This window comes from Ctenopharyngodon idella, chromosome 18, assembly GCF_019924925.1.
Source record: "Ctenopharyngodon idella isolate HZGC_01 chromosome 18, HZGC01, whole genome shotgun sequence".
NCBI classification, from domain to species: domain Eukaryota; kingdom Metazoa; phylum Chordata; class Actinopteri; order Cypriniformes; family Xenocyprididae; genus Ctenopharyngodon; species Ctenopharyngodon idella.
Window position 1 is genome coordinate 3,187,433 of NC_067237.1, and position 18,871 is coordinate 3,206,303.

General features: G+C 39.1%; 1 protein-coding gene across 2 annotated transcripts in view; it reads left to right on the forward strand.

Annotated features, from left to right (window-relative positions):
* clmpb (CXADR like membrane protein b) overlaps positions 1–18,871 on the forward strand; it is a 94,861-nt gene that overhangs the window by 66,463 nt on the left and 9,527 nt on the right. Inside the window, exons 1-5 of one of the 2 annotated variants that reach the window (XM_051870460.1) lie at positions 738–951; positions 4,006–4,163; positions 9,470–9,665; positions 12,141–12,308; positions 15,551–15,673. In XM_051870460.1, coding sequence (XP_051726420.1) covers positions 882–951; positions 4,006–4,163; positions 9,470–9,665; positions 12,141–12,308; positions 15,551–15,673 — 715 coding nt within the window. In that variant the 5' untranslated portion in view covers positions 738–881. Of the gene's footprint in view, positions 1–737; positions 952–4,005; positions 4,164–9,469; positions 9,666–12,140; positions 12,309–15,550; positions 15,674–18,871 lie in introns of those variants that run through there. The other variant, XM_051870461.1, reaches the window with a different exon arrangement.

Below are 18,871 nucleotides of genomic sequence, written 5' to 3' on the forward strand. Positions count from 1 at the left end.
GTTACAAAGTGCCTGAGAAAATATGCTGTCAAAGGTCTGAGCATAGAGACACACCTCTCACCTCGAGACCTGGATGTGCACAGAGGACAGGAACGATAGTTATAGCATAGCTTTAATCGCATATTTCTGAGTTCAGACGTGGGTGAGAGAGAATAAGGGCATTTAGCATTTATCAGCACAGAGCTAAACCAGTGAGAACCTCCCAGGAGACCCAGTCTGGCCCGACAGAATGAACCACTCTTGTGTCTGCTTCTTCTCAACACAGACAATTAGGAAAAAATCATCAATAGTGGTCAACTAAAATTGGTTTTTCAATAACTGATGCCAATATGCTGGCTGAAATAATGGTAATAAATGTGTGTTATATGTTAGCAAAAGACATATATTGTTGAAATCAAATGAACACATTCAGAATCACTCAAACAACACCACTTTGCTGACAAGTCCCATTGAGCACCTAAAGAAAGCTCTGATGGGGCACTTGATGGATAGAAATGGATGCTAGTTAGTTTAAAATTCCGTAACTTTTCAACTTTACTTTCATAAACACTTGCATTTTTCTTTTGCATTCTTGAGCCGTACCATCCCCCCTGAAATCAATTGACTTCAGTGTTTCTCTCACACGCCTGACTGTGAAGATCACACCAGATGATGGAGGATGCAAGCAATGCATTAAAAAATCATGAGCAGGGCTGACTGCAGGGGAGCTTCATGCTGCTTTCTGCTGACTCATTGTTTTAGTTTGGCAGTTCACACGAAGAGACAAAGAGCCATGGCAGCGCAGTAATTTCTCTAATTCTTCTCACTGCCTGCAGCCTATTAAGGCCTTTGAGATCATAGAGCTGAATCAGAAACACAACTTTAATGAGAATGACTTCAGGATGTACCCTGAAGAGACCCATGCAGATCTCTTCTGGGTTCTCTCATTATACATCTCCAAAATGGGTGCAGGTACTACATATATCAACATTTCCACATTATGCTAATTCAGTTCTTACTGTTTGAAGAATAATATGTGCAGGTACAATATGTTGAAGAATAGTTTAAACATACAATTTTATTTATAGGAACAGAGAGAGATGATGGGGAAACATCATTTGCCTAACTAAAACTCAAGCAACTCATGTTAGCATCAAAGCTCAAAAATTTCAAAGCATATGTTAAAAATGAGGCCTCGGATCTGACAAACAACATACTTTTAAAGTGTTTGTGGCTTTGCACATTAACCTAAAACTATGTTTGTTTGAATATGAAATGCTGACAAAAGTATCAGACTCAAGTCATCTCCGTTAGCATTAGCATTAGCATTAAAGCTCAATGCATTGGATCTCATGTTCTAACCGTTAAGCCACAGCTCTGAAAAACAATGTACTAGAGAGTATTTGGCTTTAAATTTTGACAACAGGCTCCAAAAATGGTTGTTTGAACATCTTAAAATGCTGGCAAAATCTTTAGACTCAAGTCATCCACATTAGAATTAGCATTAAAGCTTAATATATTAGAGCTCATGTGCTAACCATCACAGCTCTGGAAAACGATGTACAGGTTTGTATTTGACTTTACAACAAGCTCAAAAAATGTTAGTTTGAAAATACTAACAAAAAATGTCAGACCCAAGTCACCCACATTAGCATTAATAATAGGAAGGCTCAATACATTTCCAGCATACTTTTGAAGCAAATCTGGCTTTGCATCTTAACAACCAGTTCCAAAATCTTAACTTAAAACTCAAGTGTGTATTTGTGTATTGTGATGAAGTGTTGTGGCAGTCACCTGGCCGCATGCCCTGGTGATCTCCAGGAAGACCAAACAATAAATCGGATGCATTACAGCCCGTTGATTCTGTATCATGACGCAGTAGGACCAGCGTTTTGGCACAGGTGGTGTCTCATGGGTAGCGGACAGTCACTCATGCATGTCAGTCAACTAATCACGAGTGCTTTGTTGGCGACACGTGGCGCATGCATTCTTACCATGATGTGGTGATTGCCAAATGAGCACAGCTAGACAAAACACACTTAAAACGGCACGTCCATCAAACCCAAAGCATGTGTTTAGCAATAAAGCTTCCCTATTCCCTTGAGTTGAAGAGCTAAAATGAGGAAATGTCATAATATTTACAGAAGCAGGATGAATCTGTATGTTGGCATCATTTTAGCAACTGTTGCATAAGTGAAGAGTCTGCAGCTATTTGTGATATTCGACAGCAGATTAAGTGTAATGTTATGCTAATGCCGGAGCTCCATAAATATCTGTTGGTATAAGACCGGTGAAGCTGTGAGTTATGCTGCATTGTTTGTATTGCAAGCTCCTCTCACCAGGTGGAAGGAATTGCTCATCTCGTCCTATTCCTGCCTCATGGGACCTAACTAGTCTGCAAATCCCCACGACGCCTGACTGTAATGCTACTCAAGCCTCCGGCAATGTCCGACAGCCTCAAGTAAATTAGCCAGGATCCCAGTGGCAGAAAGAACTATGGGTTCTGAAATAGTGTACTTGATGTGGACTTGCCGTTTTGTGGTGCATTTGTAAATGTAGAAGGGTGTGAAAATGTACCTATCTGGGGTTTTGGGACTTGCTAACCTTCCAAAGTTGTACTAAGGTATTTTTGTGTTGTTACCATGTGTCTTGTTAGACTGCATGATAAATACTGATGCCCATGCCAGTCTTGCAGTGGAACTATTTTTCGTTGAACCTGTTAAAAAAAACATGAAATGACATTCACAACACATGTTGGTCCTGAAATGTAATGCATTCCCAAGTGAAACATTTAGTGAGAAATGGTGCAAGCGAGGAATTTTATCCATCACATTTCCAGCTGAAATGACCACTAGTGGCAGTGAAACACCAACAATTTTTAATCCTTTTTACACAAATTATAATCACAGGGGAAGATTAACAATTAATCTGGGGTTCAAGCACATAGCGCTGAAACCCTATTGTAATTGTTAGGATTTTTATTATTATTATTATTCCGCCGTAAAACTGATCATGCAGACCAAACTGTAAGTGCTATAGAGACTTGAAACTTGGCCAGATGGTAGGTCTTAATTTGGGGAGAGAGTATCACAGTATCACAGAGTATCACCCCAATCGGCCTGACGGTGGCGCTACAGCACACAAAACAATACAGCACACAAAACAAAGTACCGCAAAAGCGTTTGGAGAGCATACGACTCCTATGCTGTTGTACCTGATGTCACCTGATGGAGTTTGGGTTCCTTGCCGCTGTCGCCTTTGGCTTGCTTAGTTGGGGACACTTGACATTTAACTTGACATTTGATATTCAACAGTGCTTTGATCTGCCTGCATTGACACTATTCTTTAAGAGCTGCTGTGCAGCCAAATAATGTACCAGTTATCAATGTAAAGCTGCTTTGACACAATCTACATTGTAAAAAGCGTTATATAAATAAAGGTGACTTGACTTGACTATCGCTCTCGCAGTACTTTGATGTCATAAGCCCATCGGTCTGTGCAGCACCGATGCATCTCGAACAAGCCTTATTTCTAAACGAAAACTCGGAACTTCACGGAAATAGGTGAGCACATTCAGCATATGACTCTAAAGAAGCACACCAACTTTTATGGCCCATAGGTGGTGCTATAACTGTTAAAAAGCTTTAAAAAAACATATATTTCCTGGTAAACTACCTGTATAAACATAATACCTTTTTATGCATAAAGGCCTTAAAGTGCTCGAACCCCAATAATTGCTGCACATTGAATGTGATAGAGCATTAACTTTTTAGTGGCACTTTCCAGACATTTCACTTCTGAACTGCTGTGATACGTGCAACCAGTGTAATAAAACGTTGACAGAATCACATTCATTTGTTTCAGATAAAACCGAACACGCTGTTAGTGCCACTCATTGGACGTTTCACTTGGACAGTGTCGCAAAACATGCATAATTTGATCATTTAAAATGTCCTAATGGTGGAGTTGTCCACCAGTCCATTGCATGATCTCACAGACATGTTGTGTTTGTGTCTTTCTCTGCAGTGCTGTTGAGTTTGCTCTCGACTAGGGCTCAGACCGAGATGAAGCGGGTTGTCGGGGACAACGCCACATTGCCTTGCCATCACCAGTTCTGGCAGTCGAATGGACAAACACTGGACATCGAGTGGCTCCTGCAGAAACCCAACGTCAAACAGCGTGTGGTGAGGAATCTTTTGCTTTAAACCCTCTCTCACAATTTGTCTTCTCTCTCTCTCTCTCTCTCTCCCTCTGGACATGAGTTTTGTTTTTGCATTATACCTCTCATGCCTTTTGTCTGTCCTCTTGGTCTCCTTCCAGTCACCTGCATGGTCAAACCATGTTCTATTTGGATGATAACTGTTTGAGAAACGTGTGAGGTGATTAAAGCCTTACAGATACTAGTCAGCAAGCTTATTTTATATTATAAAATGTCAGTGTTTTAGTCCCTACACACTGAAAAAAATACTAGAGTTACTTGCTATGTAGTTTGGCCAGGGTGTTGTATTGCTCAAATGGTCCAAAAAATGTTTCATAATGTTTCATTTTTGACAACTAAGTTGTAGGGCTCATATTCTACTAAGCTTATTTTAGTATTTATTTTATTTTTCTGACCTGTCTTCACTGTATGAGCAAAATATGCACAAAAAATGTGCATACAGGCCAATTTTTTTCCTATTGAAAGTACTCTCGGCACCAAAAATAAATAAATATATAGTAGTGGCTAAAAGTGATGTCTGCCCTAGGAAAATTGACATCTGCACCCTTTATTCAAATATCATTAAAATGATGTAAGCATATTGCAAAGTTGTGCTTGGAGTCAAATGTTTTATTTGTGATAACACAATGAAACAGGGCAAATTGTGCAGACATACTTTTGGCCAGGCTGTCACACAAAGATATTATGAACACATGCAAAAACTAGTGAGAACCAACGAAATATTGATAACTGATTATGTTGTAGTCAATTCCTGTTTTTCTCTGCATTTATTTTGGGCATAGTAAAATAAAACCTGTAGCTGTGGTTTGACTTTTTTGTTGCCACGATATATATATATATATATATATATATATATATATATATATACACTCTTCTGGGACAAGTGAACGTCTCCTCTTAACTCTTAATTGTTTGTCAGTAGGGAACAATCATAAAATCTCAACCTTGCAAGCTATACCATCAAGCAATCTCTCAGAACAGCCATAGCAACCGCCTAGTTTTAACCGTCGCTCTCTCTCGGTGACACAGCAGTCACAATGACTGCCTTCATGGTTTCGTAGTCTGAGGCTTGTGAGCACAGCGCTTCTCTCTGCGTTCCTGTCGTCTTGTCACAGGTCTAAATCAGCTTTATCTACACATCTCTCTTTGAAATACACACCCGTCTGTATACGCATGTATCAGTACACCTAACAGACGCTTCACCCATCTCTCTTTCTCCCTCGCTCTCACATAAACACATTCAGATAAGAGCTTCGTCTTATCTGCCTGAAGTCAGAATCTTTCACTGTGAAACTAACATTGTTTGAACACACTTCAAGTTTAGATACTCTTTATGTAGCAGCGCACAATAATTCATCAGGGGGAAGTCAATACGTGTCAGTCAGGCGATATACTTTCAGATTCATTTAATTATCTGATCGCGATAAGACTTTTTATTCCCCCACATAACAGACAGCGATCTTTCCTTTGTTTGAAAGTCAACACAGATCTGTTCAGAATCAGTTGAGATTTCATTTCAGAAGAAAGAAAGGCCTAAAAAAGAATCTCGCATCAAGAGTCTTCGAAACCTTTGGGACGGGTTGCCCATCGCATGTAATATTTAACGGAAAGATAACAGTTGAGACGTCATTAATTAAAATCAAATGTCTGAAAATGTGATTAGGAATAAAACCGAGCCTCTGGCATAATGAATAAGTCATTCCTTTGTTCCTCTCAAAGGCTTGTGTAACTAGAAGCATTCAGCTTGTCAACATTTAGCCACAGCTTGTTTAGCAATGTGTTGTAGACTCTAAGGGGTTGTATTCACAAGAATGCTATTGATAATGCCAGTGGGTCAATGGGTTTACATGGTTAGCATGGCCCAGTTAGCCCCTGCTGGTAGAGGCTGTAACTATACCATATGTTTTTAAAGTAATCATGTAGTCCAAGATTTCTATGCTCACTAAGGCTGCATTTAATTTATAAATCATTACTCAGCATGCATAAATACTACATAAATCAGCATCATTACTCCAGTCTTCAGTGTCACATAATCCTTCAGAAATCATTCTAATATGTTGATTTGCAGATTTTTGTGGAAACCATCCGTGACACTTTACTAAAAGTCTTTACAATGGTCAGAAAAAAAAAAAAAAAAAAACTACTGACCCCAAACTTTTGAATGGTAGTGTGAACCACAGATATTTTGTTATATTATACTAGAAACTGAAATTAGAAATTAGAAAATCTGCTTAAGCCACCCTAAACTAATTTTGCTAGTCTTAGGTTGGTCTCCCAGCTTGACCAGCTGAATAGTACCCCCAAAAAAACTTTAAGAAATTGCTAACAAACCAGACGTTTTCGACCAGAAAACCAGCAATGCGTACTTGTCTTTGACTTTGCATGTTCATGTGTAGCATATGTAGCATGTAGGTCACATACATCCATACGACATCCATGCAGCTGTTATTGAGATGAACGGAAATGCTAACAGAGCTCTCTTCAGCTATATACTTGGCTAATGCAAACAACCTCTTTCTTTGAAGTGAAGCCATAACCCGTGACTCAGATGTTACTCATGTTAGAGAAGATTATGTTAGAGAAGATTATTCTTGCATCAATTGTAATCTAAATAAATAAATATGACAAAGAGCATCATGACTGTCAGTGATACTGGATGCACACAATAAGAATCACAGATGTTTTGGCCAGAAATGCTAATGAGTTTTGCAGTGGAGCTTTCTCATGTCTATGTGTGTGTGTGTGTGTGAAACGAGCAGTCATCGCAGACAGCTTCGGCAGGTGAACCCATCTGCAGGTCTGCTGATGTGTCGTGGCATCAGTGTTTAGTTCTTTACCTCAGGCATTCAGGAGGCTGTCACAGTCAAACTGTGTGTGAATGTGTGTGTTGGCAGCTGTGTTTGTGTGCGACAGCCATTTAGCATCTTTTCCAGGGTAGTCAGCTCAGGTAGAAGTTCTTTATATTAGAAATACCCTTTTGTCTTTTGTACCGAATAGGTACAGTTGTCGCGAAGTAGAAGAAACGTTTGTTTGTACATTTTCTGAAGAAAATGAAAATGCTAAGTTTTCTTTTCTGAGTGTTGCAGGCAGTTGTCAGGGCGCTGCTATGAGTTCCTGATGGATTTTGAGTGTTTTCAGCATTTCGCTCTTTGACTTAATTTATTCTGGTTGGTTTAGTTGTTTTGGGTAGTTGCTAGGGCATTATGTGTTTTTTTCTGAGATGTTGCTGTGTTTTTATGGTGTGTTTAAGCATGTTGCCATGAGGCTACTAGAGTTGTAAGGGCCCTGCTAGTTGGGTAGGCATCTGTTTCTGAGATGTTCTGAGTGTTTTTAGCATTTTACTACGTGGCTACAGGGTTGCTAGCAGTGGATGCTAAGGCATTAAGCCCAAAGTATACTTCACTTTTTACACATACACAAGGGTCAGCATACAGTGCGAGTAACACGAATTTCGTCATCAGAAGAGTATGCACGTACTGTATGTGCAGTGCCGGATTTTTGTAACCACGCATACTTTGTACGCACATGCGCTTTTAATTTTTTTTTTTTAATTTTGTTGTTATATATATATAATTTTTTTTTTTGTATTTATATGGGCTGTAACTCGTGGTGAAATTATTGCTCAAAACTGTGCATGCGTCAAACACCTGTGACGTGTACGAGTCAAAAGAAATATACTTTGCAAAGCTTTTGACACAGTTAACCACCAGATCCTCCTGTCAACCCTCATGTCGAAGGGCATCTCAGGAACCACACTCCAGTGATTCAAGTCTTACCTCTCAGGTAGGTCCTTCAAGGTATCTTGGAGAGGTGAGGTGTCCAAGTCACATCATCTTGCTACTGGGGTACCTCAGGGCTCAGTGCTTGGACCACTTCTCTTCTCCATCTACATGTCATCACTAGGTCTGTCATTCAGGAAAATGGTTTTTCCTATCACTGTTATGCTGATGACACACAACTGTACCTCTCATTCCAACCAGATGATCCGACGGTTGCTGGTCGCATCGCAGCCTGCCTGACAGCCCTTTCTGCCTAGATGAAGGACCACCACCTTCAACTCAAACTTGCAAAAACGGAACTGCTTGTGGTCGGTGCCAACCCAACACTTCATCATAACCTTTCCATTCAACTTGGGTCGTCAACCATAACTCCTTCCAGAATGGCCAGGAACCTTGGTGTGATGATGGATGATTGTTTAAGCTTCACAGATCATATCGCTACAACGGCCCGGCCCTGCAGATTTGCCTTGTACAACATTAGGAAGATTAGACCCTTCCTATCGGAGCATTCCACACAAATTCTTGTCCAAGCTCTTGTTCTATCCAGACTGGACTATTGTAATGCTCTCTTGGCAGGCCTTCCAGCATGCACTGTCAAGCCTCTACAACTGATCCAGAATGCTGCAGCAAGACTGGTCTTTAACGAACTGAAGAGAGCACATGTCACACCTCTCTTCATCAGTTTGCATTGGCTGCCAATAGCTGCTCGCACCCAATTCAAGGCTCTAATGTTTGCCTACAGAACAACCACTGGCTCTGCACCACTATACCTAAACTCAAATTTTTTTTTATGTATATTAACTCAATATTACAGGTTTTTAAACTTTGGAAACTTTTTAATGTTATGTAATATGTTAGCTGATGCCTTCGTATTGTATTAAATCCTTCATATTGTTGTAATAAATCCTATGAAAATCATCTGCTGAAGTCTATGCAGATATAGATATCCATACTTGCGTATAACTATGGTTGCAGACACACAGTCAACTTGTTCTCAAGTGTTCACGGACTGGCTTTGACCGTTCCAACATGGCGGACTGCTTATGTATAGCAGCCCATAGAAACAGCCATCTATGATATTCTAGTTTCTAGATTTTTTTTCCTGTTTTATCGTCCCTTTGGCATCAACTGAAATAGATATCTGATTCCTAGGGGTGTAATTGTACACAAACATAACAGTTCGGTACGTACCTCGGTTTTGAAGTCGCGGTTTGGTACGGGTTCGGTACATCAGGGGGGTGGAAAACTAAACATCATTTTTTATTTATTTATTTTTTAAACTGTGGATTTATATATACAAAATGCTCCTCTCTATAGATTTTTTATTTCTCTAGTAAACTAGCATGCTGTCGATACTAAATGCCTGAGGTAAATGTAAGGCTATGTGCTACGGTTTAGGAGGAACACATGTACCGTTACATCCCTACTGATTCCATTGATTTCTTTTATTTATATGACAACTCTTTCTGTTTCTCTCGCTGTTACATTTCAGATCATCACATTCTTCAACAATGAGGTCTACACTAACGACAACCATGCCAGTCGTCTGTCCTTCGCGGGGGACTACCTGAACGGAGACGCCTCTCTCCTGATCAGTGATCTGCAGCTGACAGACTCTGGAGAATACCACTGTAAGGTCAAGACCGGCGGCAAATACCACTGGAGCCAAGTCAACCTCATTGTGCTGGGTAAGGCTCATCTTCCTGGAATCAGCTCTGAACCATTTCCTCCATCAGCCAGTCTCACTATGATTCAATTTGATGATCATTCAGATTACAACATTTGGCCATCATTGACATAATCTAGAAATATGATTGGTTGTATTTGCTGGCCAGTCACTCTCAACTCTGGTGGCTGGTTATGTTTGCTTCACTTTGGATGGTAAATCGAGAGGATGTTAATTTGAAATGGTGGGATGAGTGCACATTGATTGAGCTCTATCTCTTAAAAACAGAAGAGACAGAATTAGGAGCTTATGCGATTTCTCTTCTTCTAGCAAAACAGTTTACTGTCATCCCAAATGAGGTTCAGATGAGCTTCTTATGATTTGATATTTTGTTATGTCTGGTTTCCATTATTAGACCGCAGGGTTTCCAAACCGTCATTCAAATGCAGTATCTCTGACACCACAGCGCTCAGCCAAGAGAAGAAGTGGAAAGAAAGATGTTTCTTTTTATTTAGACTCATCTCTATATGCTTTTGTTGCATAGTTCCTATTTTCAAGGACTCTCAGCTTATGCCAAGCAGTTTGAAGTTGTAAATCACGTCCTAATTTTATTTCCTAAATCATTTTATTACCAGATTAGTACACTAGCCACAGAGGGACAGGATATTGGTGTAAAGTTGAAAGAAAGAGAAATAGGAGGATGAATTGATGTAAATCCGGCCTCTACCCTAAAGTTTCTCTCATGTACAGTATTAGCATATCACAGAAGATTAGCTCAATACTGCCTTCCCATAATCCTCATTCTCCACCCCCTGTCTCTCTCGCTACTCTTCTTTTATATTTCCTCTCCGTCACTCTATAAACACATTACAGCGAGTTAGTGTTCACATTATGATGTTATCTTCAGCCTGTATTTTGCTTTTATCGAAATTTGCAGTTGACAGGAAATGACACAGGACCTGATTTCAACATGTGAAACATGTTCCTGGATCATTATCCTTGTTGATCCTGGAACAACATTTCAATTACCTAATCAGATTCGAGGGACAAGTTTACAGTTTATGTCAAGTTCACGCTTACAACTAGGGTTTGGTGCTTGTACATCAGTGTTATTCATCTATCATTTCCCTTTGGTTTTAGGGATCAGTTATGGGTAGGGTTAGGTTTAGGGGTTAGGACCACATTTTGTGATAGGAATGTTGTTCCAGGATCAACAAAATATGTTCACCCTAGATCGCGTCTATCTCTGCAAAATCAGGATGGGTAGAAATGATGCATTTCGCACATGTGCTAATCACTAGGCTAAAACTTTTCATGCAGCTACTGTGAATGATGGTCCCACTAAGCTCTGCTTGTTTCCTGAGATTTCTTGAAACAGATCTAAACGAATGGGCATTGTTTCAATTGGAGTCCATCCGCATGTTCATTGATTTTCAGTATGGAGCTTAAGCTGTGAAAAATCTTTTTCGCTGATTATTTTATAAGATGAGGACCACATCTTGGAACAGTATATCCTTTCTATGTTGGTTAAATAATGTTTTGAATGTGGAGCAAAGACATAGAAATATACACTAACAGTAACTCCATAACCTGACACATCTTAGCTGAATTGGTTCCTATGTCCTTCTGATGTGTTTGTGTGTTTATAGACGGGGTCAGTAGGGCCAGAAAGGGCCACAGAGGTCTACAGGCTGTCTCTTAACTGCCATTCAGCCTCCAGACAGATCCCTCTGGACAGGCTCATCTAACTGACCCCAGAACAGTTTAGAGCAGTGCTGCGGTATGCAGGATGCCAGTGGGACCGGTCTGAGGTCACTTGGTAACTGTTGTGAGGCAGTGTGGTCTTTGATTTTGCTTCTGTGTCCATTCAGATCTGCTGCGTTTGGTCAGAGGGGAGTTCAAACCAGTCAGTGCACAGAACAACAAATTCTGACCTTTGCCCAAACCCTGACCCTTGCCTCCCCTGAATGACACAGTTGAGATGGATTGCCTCTTTGATATTTATTTCCCTCCAAAAAAAAAAAAATTGCAGTGTGCTGTGTTTGCGAGTTTTAGTTTCAAATATAATTTCAAAATACTGCTTCAAAGTGTCAAACAATATTTAGTTTTACAATCTCTTTGTGAACTTTTTGGAGTGTCAAAGTTTCAGTTGTGTAGCTGTCTATGGAGGGACAGAGAGCTCTCAAATTTCATCAAAAAGATCTTCATTTGTGTTCTGAAGATGAACAAAAGTCTTAAGGGTTTGGAACGACATGAGGATGAGTAATTAATGACAGAATTTTAATTTTTGGGTGAACTATCCCTTTAACCACTAGGTGGTGTGACCCATTCACCAAAAATCTGGGCTGGTAACTAAAAGGTAGTTGGTTCAAACACCACAAGGATTGATACTTGATCCTGGGGGACTGTTTCTATAGTAAGCTGTTGTGGATAACAATATTAAACAACTAATTAGTTAACTTTACATTAACACACATTTGTGTTTCCTCGTTTACAGTGAAGCCCTCTAAACCCCGGTGCTGGATGGAGGGCCGGCTTCTGGAGGGCAGTGATGTGAAACTGAGCTGTAAGTCTTCAGATGGATCTGACCCCATTCAGTACAAATGGGAGAGAGTACCGGATAAAGGCAAGAGTGTGGGAAAACTGCCTCCCTTCACCCTCATCGGTGAGTCAAACACCCAAACAGACTGGATCATATCATACCTTATTCTGGACAGAAAGGGGTTTGTACAGTTACTTGCTGCTAACTGTCTCAAATAATAGTGTTGAATGTCTTTCAAAGATCTGATTCCATGAACTTCACACACAAATGCATCGCCTAGTTCTTTACAGAAGTGCTGATTTTAGCAGATTAAACCTGTGCATATTGACTCTCAAGCGATGCGTGGCAAACAGGCAATGAAATTAGAACAGATTTCAACAGCTCTAGTGATATTAGTCCACAATATGCATTATAGGGTCGTGCGGTAAGATGATACATAACATTAGATGTGTCAAGCGGCAGAGATTCAGACCTATATAACACAAGCTGAAAACTATAACCTACTCTGCAAACTGAATTTAACTAATTTGCAATCAAACATGCTTTCAAATATATACTATATACAGTATATATAGATTTACTTCTGTTCAAAAGTACTATTTTTTCTACTTATTACTATGTTTTTAAAAGAAGTCTCTTATGCTTAGCAAGGCTGCATTTATTCGATCAAAAATACAGTAAAATCAGTAATATTTTGTGAATTTTTTTTTACAGTTTAAAAATAATTACCTAGTTCTGGCATGAAACTCTAGATGGCGCAGGTTGATAGGTCTTTAAAGGCACTATATGTAAGATTTTTGGATGAAAATATCCAAAAAACACTAGAACAATGTTATATATTTTGTTGGCTTGTGTACTTACATTATCCCAAATGTTTCCAAGAATGTTTAACTCCAGAGAAATAAGCAATTTTAATCAGCATACGGACTGTGTCCGTGCGGTGTCTATCGTCGATTTCCGGTTTTATTTTGTAAAAACCATGGAAACACTAAAGACGCTTTAATATATTATGTGTTTTATTAGACAGGTGAGCAACTGTTTGGATGCATTCATGGACAGAAAACTAATCATTGTTATATAGCTCAACACATTTAGTCTTATTGTTTAAATCTCGTTTTCTTGAATACCATGTTTTACCATGCATAATTTCGATCTAGCTTACTGCAGTGTGCATTAAGTGTCTCATAGTAGCCGCCGAGCGAATGCAGAGTAGCACTGTAACAACTTTCAACACACAAATGTATCTAATATGATAAAACAGCGCTGCGTTACCCCACATACGCTTGACCGGAAGAAGCGGAAGCAGCGACTGTGGCATAATAAAAGTTCTGCTGCTCTCGAGCCGTGTCGCGCTCGTCTCTCATTAGTAATCGCTCCAGTGGCCTCGTTTCTGCTCTCACAGCACTCGGCCTTGCTCTGCTTCATACTACAGTAACGTTAATAATCTCATCTATGAACATAATTTCTGCCCTAATTTCTGTACATATTGTGCCTTTAACTCATTGGGTAGCAATCACGTCTGCTGAACCTTTAATATGTATCATATACAGTAGATCTTGGGTAGCAAAACAATGAGTTAACATAGTCTAGACTACATAACAACAAAATACAGCAAAGATTATGTTCGACAGCCTTTGGCTATTGTTAGAATTTGATCTCATTGGGTTCTGCTTGGGGAAAAAAAAAAAAAAAAAACTTATCAAAAGTGCAAGAACTATACAATATTCGAGTGTAATATGGCTTTGCAGATGGGACAGAGTAATGCTCTGTTTCAGAGTGATTTCTCCTGCTGACACTGGATCATCAGAGCCCCATATTGTTTTACAATCTATTTAGCCGTATGCAGTCAGTGCTGCAAGAGAGATGAACCGTGCCGTCGCCCGAGCTCAACAATTAACCACCCTCATCAATGACCACCTGCTCACTCTAATAAGCTTTCTTTGGCCGATAAACATTCCACCACCCCAGAATTCACTGCAGACAGTGGATGAGAAGAGGGATGATGGGACAGGAATGTGGGGATGAAAGAGGAGGCATAACATCCTGGATGTGTAAATGATGCAGGCGACTCAAATAACTCTAGCTGACAAACGCTCCTCGGCTGAAGATGCAAGCGCGGTTCTCGATTCTCAAGACACAAGCGCTTTCTCACAGGCTACAGGGAAACATTTACTGTTTATCTCATCTGCTGGAGTTCCAGCAGAACTATGAATCACCCTGACACACACAAACACTAATTCATTCACATAAGCGCACACACTTTACTGGGCTTGCTCTCTGATGAAAACACTCTGTTTGATTGAAACCTGTAAAATAGTGTAGTAAAGGAAGTCGTAAAAGATGGGTAACACTGCTAACGCTGTTTTGTAGGTTCAGGATGAGTCGGGAACTGGAGGAGAGTTACTCATACCATAATCCTGCTTCATCAGCATTGTGTCCTTGAGCAATGCACACAACACAATACACAAGAAAACAAACAAAGCTAACAAAATATGACAAAAACACCAATATCTAATTCTTCTTGTGAAGTTGGGAAGATTGGTGGCAATTTTAACCCTTTAAAGTCACAATGTAACACAAGTAGTGGCAGATATTGTGTATTGTGTTCAAAAAGAAAGTAATATAGGGTGGGGACTTGGTTCTATGCATCAGCTGATTGGATGGAGGCAGATCTGAATGTAAACTTGCGGCCAATTGTAGGAAAGGGGCGGGGTTTAAGTGGACTAAATGATTGGAGAAGTCCAGCATAAGTCATTTTCGCTGGAAGAATTTGGTTCAAAATTACAAGGTCAAAAAAATCTAACATATGCATGGATGAATCATTCATAATAATTTGTCTTTTATAACATTTTCTTTTGTAGATCTAATCGTTTGGTGCGGCAAAAGTAAATGTTACCATTTATAGAATTATAATTAAAAAGATGATAACTGAATTTAATACAAGAAGTAAGTCTGTTATAATTGCCCGATTCCGTCTTAGTGGATATAGTGTACAACATTATAATTATGTAAAGTAAAATCAAGTAATAAAGTTAAATAATTCAGTCATACAGTTTTTTGTTTTTTTTTTACTTGTGTTAATGATAATATACTTTGTAGTGTCATTATTTTAAATTCAAAAGCATCAGAAGATAAATATTTTAATATATTATATTATATTATATTATATTATTATATTATATTATATTATATTCAAAACATTCCTTTTTCTAAATGTACTGAATAATTGTCATATACTCTAGCTGTGTGACTAAAGAAATGTATAGTTTACAAATGCCAACACGTCTACCTAATTACCTGATAGATTGTAGTTATACCTCAGCTTATATACATTTAGGTATATAAATATTTTTTTCTATTTTCAGATCTGAAGAACCCAGAGATCGTGACCTTGAAGAACTTGACGCAGGACAGCTCCGGGGTCTACAAGTGCACCGCCAGCAACGATGTAGGAGAGGAGAACTGTATCATCGAGGTCACAATGCAATGTGAGTTCTGCTCTGAGGTCAGCCTGTGCTCTGGGTGTAATTAGTGTGGATGTTATGATACTCTGATCTCGGATCAGTGGGTGGTGGCGCTTTTAGCTTGGAGCTAGAGCCTCAGTGTGACGGATGGAGGCTGTTTCCACACTGCAGAGAGCTTGTATTTGTGTATTATGGGTATCATGGGTATGACACAATTGTTTCCATTGTTTTGACTCGTGCAGTTTAAATATTGAGGAGTTTTATTTAGTTAGTTAGTGTTACTATCTTAAAAATAAAGTACCATTTTCCTACTTTGTTATCTTGAGAAAAAACTTTCTGCTTTTTTTTACATTTTTAAAACACATCATTCGGTATGATTGATAAGCTGTTTTCCTCATGGGGACCAAAAAATGTCCCCACAAGATCAAAAGTTACTGGTATTGCTATCCTTGTGGAGACATTTGGTCCCCATAACGTAGGGAATACCAGGACCACACACACGTACACACACGCACACACACAAGTTTGTTTCAATGTATTAGTGAAGGCTTTGCATATGCTTCCATTGATTTTATCAGGTTAATGATATTTTCTATCACCTAACCCATCCCCTACTCCTAAACCTAAAACACTAAATTTTAATTAAAAATACATGTTTTGGCCAATTTATAAGCCTTTTAACTAGTGAGGACCAGTGAAATGCCCTTACTAGTCGGTTGTCATAATATTTCACTATATAAGTGAGGACATGTGGCCTTCACAAGTATAGCCAAACCTGTAAACACACACACATGCTCTCTCTCTTTTACTGAGCACTGGGAACTAAAGAAAGCCAGAATGTGGCCATTTGTCATTGGTCTTGCTCAAATAGCCATCCTTCAGTGTTTGTGTGTAATGGTTTTGGAAGAGGCAGAAGAATTTAATGCTCACCAGAGGAAAAGATGGAGAGCGTTAAATAAACTCTTGACAACTGTCCTACACTTAGGCCTTGTTCTAGTCTTTCACAACAAAGGAAATAAAATGTGAAAGAGGCGTTTCACAGTTGTGGCTGGCAAAGTTTAATTTGGGTCTGCCTTATTCGGTTTTACTTGCAAGATATCTCATGAGAACACTAATGAAGTGTAACTACCATATGGGCTCCCCTGCTAATATAATGTTTAAACAATGAACAAATCAAAAGCTCTTTGTCAAACAAAAATTTATGGCTCTTAAAGGTGCACTTAGTACATTTTTATTTATGTTGTGCTGGCCAATATGGCAGTCACCTTTAGAAGTAAATACTGTCACCCAGTGGCATGAATGTAGAATCACACAAAAGCAAAGGTTTTCAGGTACCGTTGGCGTTGTAGAAATGTGCTGTTAGTAGTCAGACATGATTCATTTATTAACTGAGTGAAATAACCAATTATTTGCTGAGATGAAGTAATAATATTTAGTAGTAATATTTGGCTGGTCAATGTCACAGCAGTGGTTGCAGCAGGATCTATGTGCAGCAGTCTTTTATTAACCCAAAATTCAAAAATAACACAAATACTCAGGATTCCCATAAATGTCAGAAATCAAAAAACAGGAACAGAATAACCAACAAATGTAGACAATAATGGACAACTGAAAACACAAACTGATGGCTGTAAGTACACCAAAAAACACTAGAGACTAATCGAGGTAATTAACAAGACACAGGTGAGACACATGAGGGCAAATCAAAAACCATGGCAACAGCAGAGCATGAACAAAGAAAACACAGGAAACTGAACTGAGAACAGTGCAAAACTAACTCAAAGCCTGTGTCCGAAATCGCTCCTCATTTACTATTCCCTACATTAGTCCGCTAATATAGTTAACTTGAAGGAGTGAATGAAAACAAGTGAGCAAATTCGTACACTGAGTGCACCGGAAGGGCTGTCGCTTTTGCATAGTTTGTGCTTGCTGTTTAATAATTATTTGAAACTTTCAGCTCCAGTAGTAAGACTCTATGGGCCTTATCATACACCCGGCAACGCCAGGCATGACGCAAGTGTTTTTTTGCTAATTTCAGCCCGATGCAGTTATCATTTTCACGTCCAGTGCCACATTGTTTAAATAGCAATTGCACTCGCGCCCATCTGTTTGCCCGTGGCCGTGCTGGTCTGAAAACGAGGTGTGATCAGGTGCATTGTTGGCGTGTTGATATTTTTAGGCAACTGAAAATGACTGTGCCATTGACCAACAAAAACCTGGTCTAAAGTCAATGCCACAGTATTTTTGTGTTATATAAAGGGTGCGTTAGTAATATGCATCTATAGGTGGGTGCACAAAGCGCATACACTCTGCTTATTACACGCACAGGGACGTGCAGCAGCACAAACATTTTTAAATATTAAAAATATAAGGATTCCTCTCTGGAGAAGCGTTCAGTTTTTCTGCTTGCAAATTCCGCCATGTAAATAGTGAATCCACCATGGTGCAAGCACAACAAGCTTTTAAAGGGAATGGGAGATGACACTGATTGGTTTATTGCATGTTACACCCATGACTTATTAAGAGACTAGGTACAACCCTTTTAGATCATATGCCAGGCACGCCGACCATTTTTCGTTAATCGTTAAAATAGGGCCCTATTACTCTATTATGGAAACTATGTATAAACCTTAATTAAACAATTTGTTAATGAATTAAAAAGGAATTTATACCTGTATGATATTATGCTGTACCCACATTGGACCAGCGGTTTGGAAAATTGATAGATAGATGATTCAGCTGTGGGCGCCATCTTCTGGTCTAACGTGGGAAGTCATTTGGCGCACAACTCTCACAGTACATTATGGGTATTCTCTAGCCGATGAGCGTACATCGGTTGTACACTCGTTATTGCAGCTCATTGTGGGATTAAATGAGTGCACTCGGTAATGTCCAATATAGTTTCAGACACCAGTACAAACCAGATGTGACTGTCATGTGATCTCAGTTTGGCTGCCTCATGAGGTGACTTGCTTTATGTAAAAAAAAAAAAAAAAAAAAGGTAACACTTTACAATAAGGTCCCATTAGTTAATGCGTTAACCAACATTAACTAACAATGAGCTATACATTTGTTACAGTATTTATTAATCTTTGTTAACAATGAATCTTTGCTTTAATAGTTAATAAAAATACAACTGTTCACTGTTCAAGTTATCTCATGTTAACAGATACAATTTATGAGTTTATTAATGATTTAGTAAATGTCGAAAGCTTAATAAAT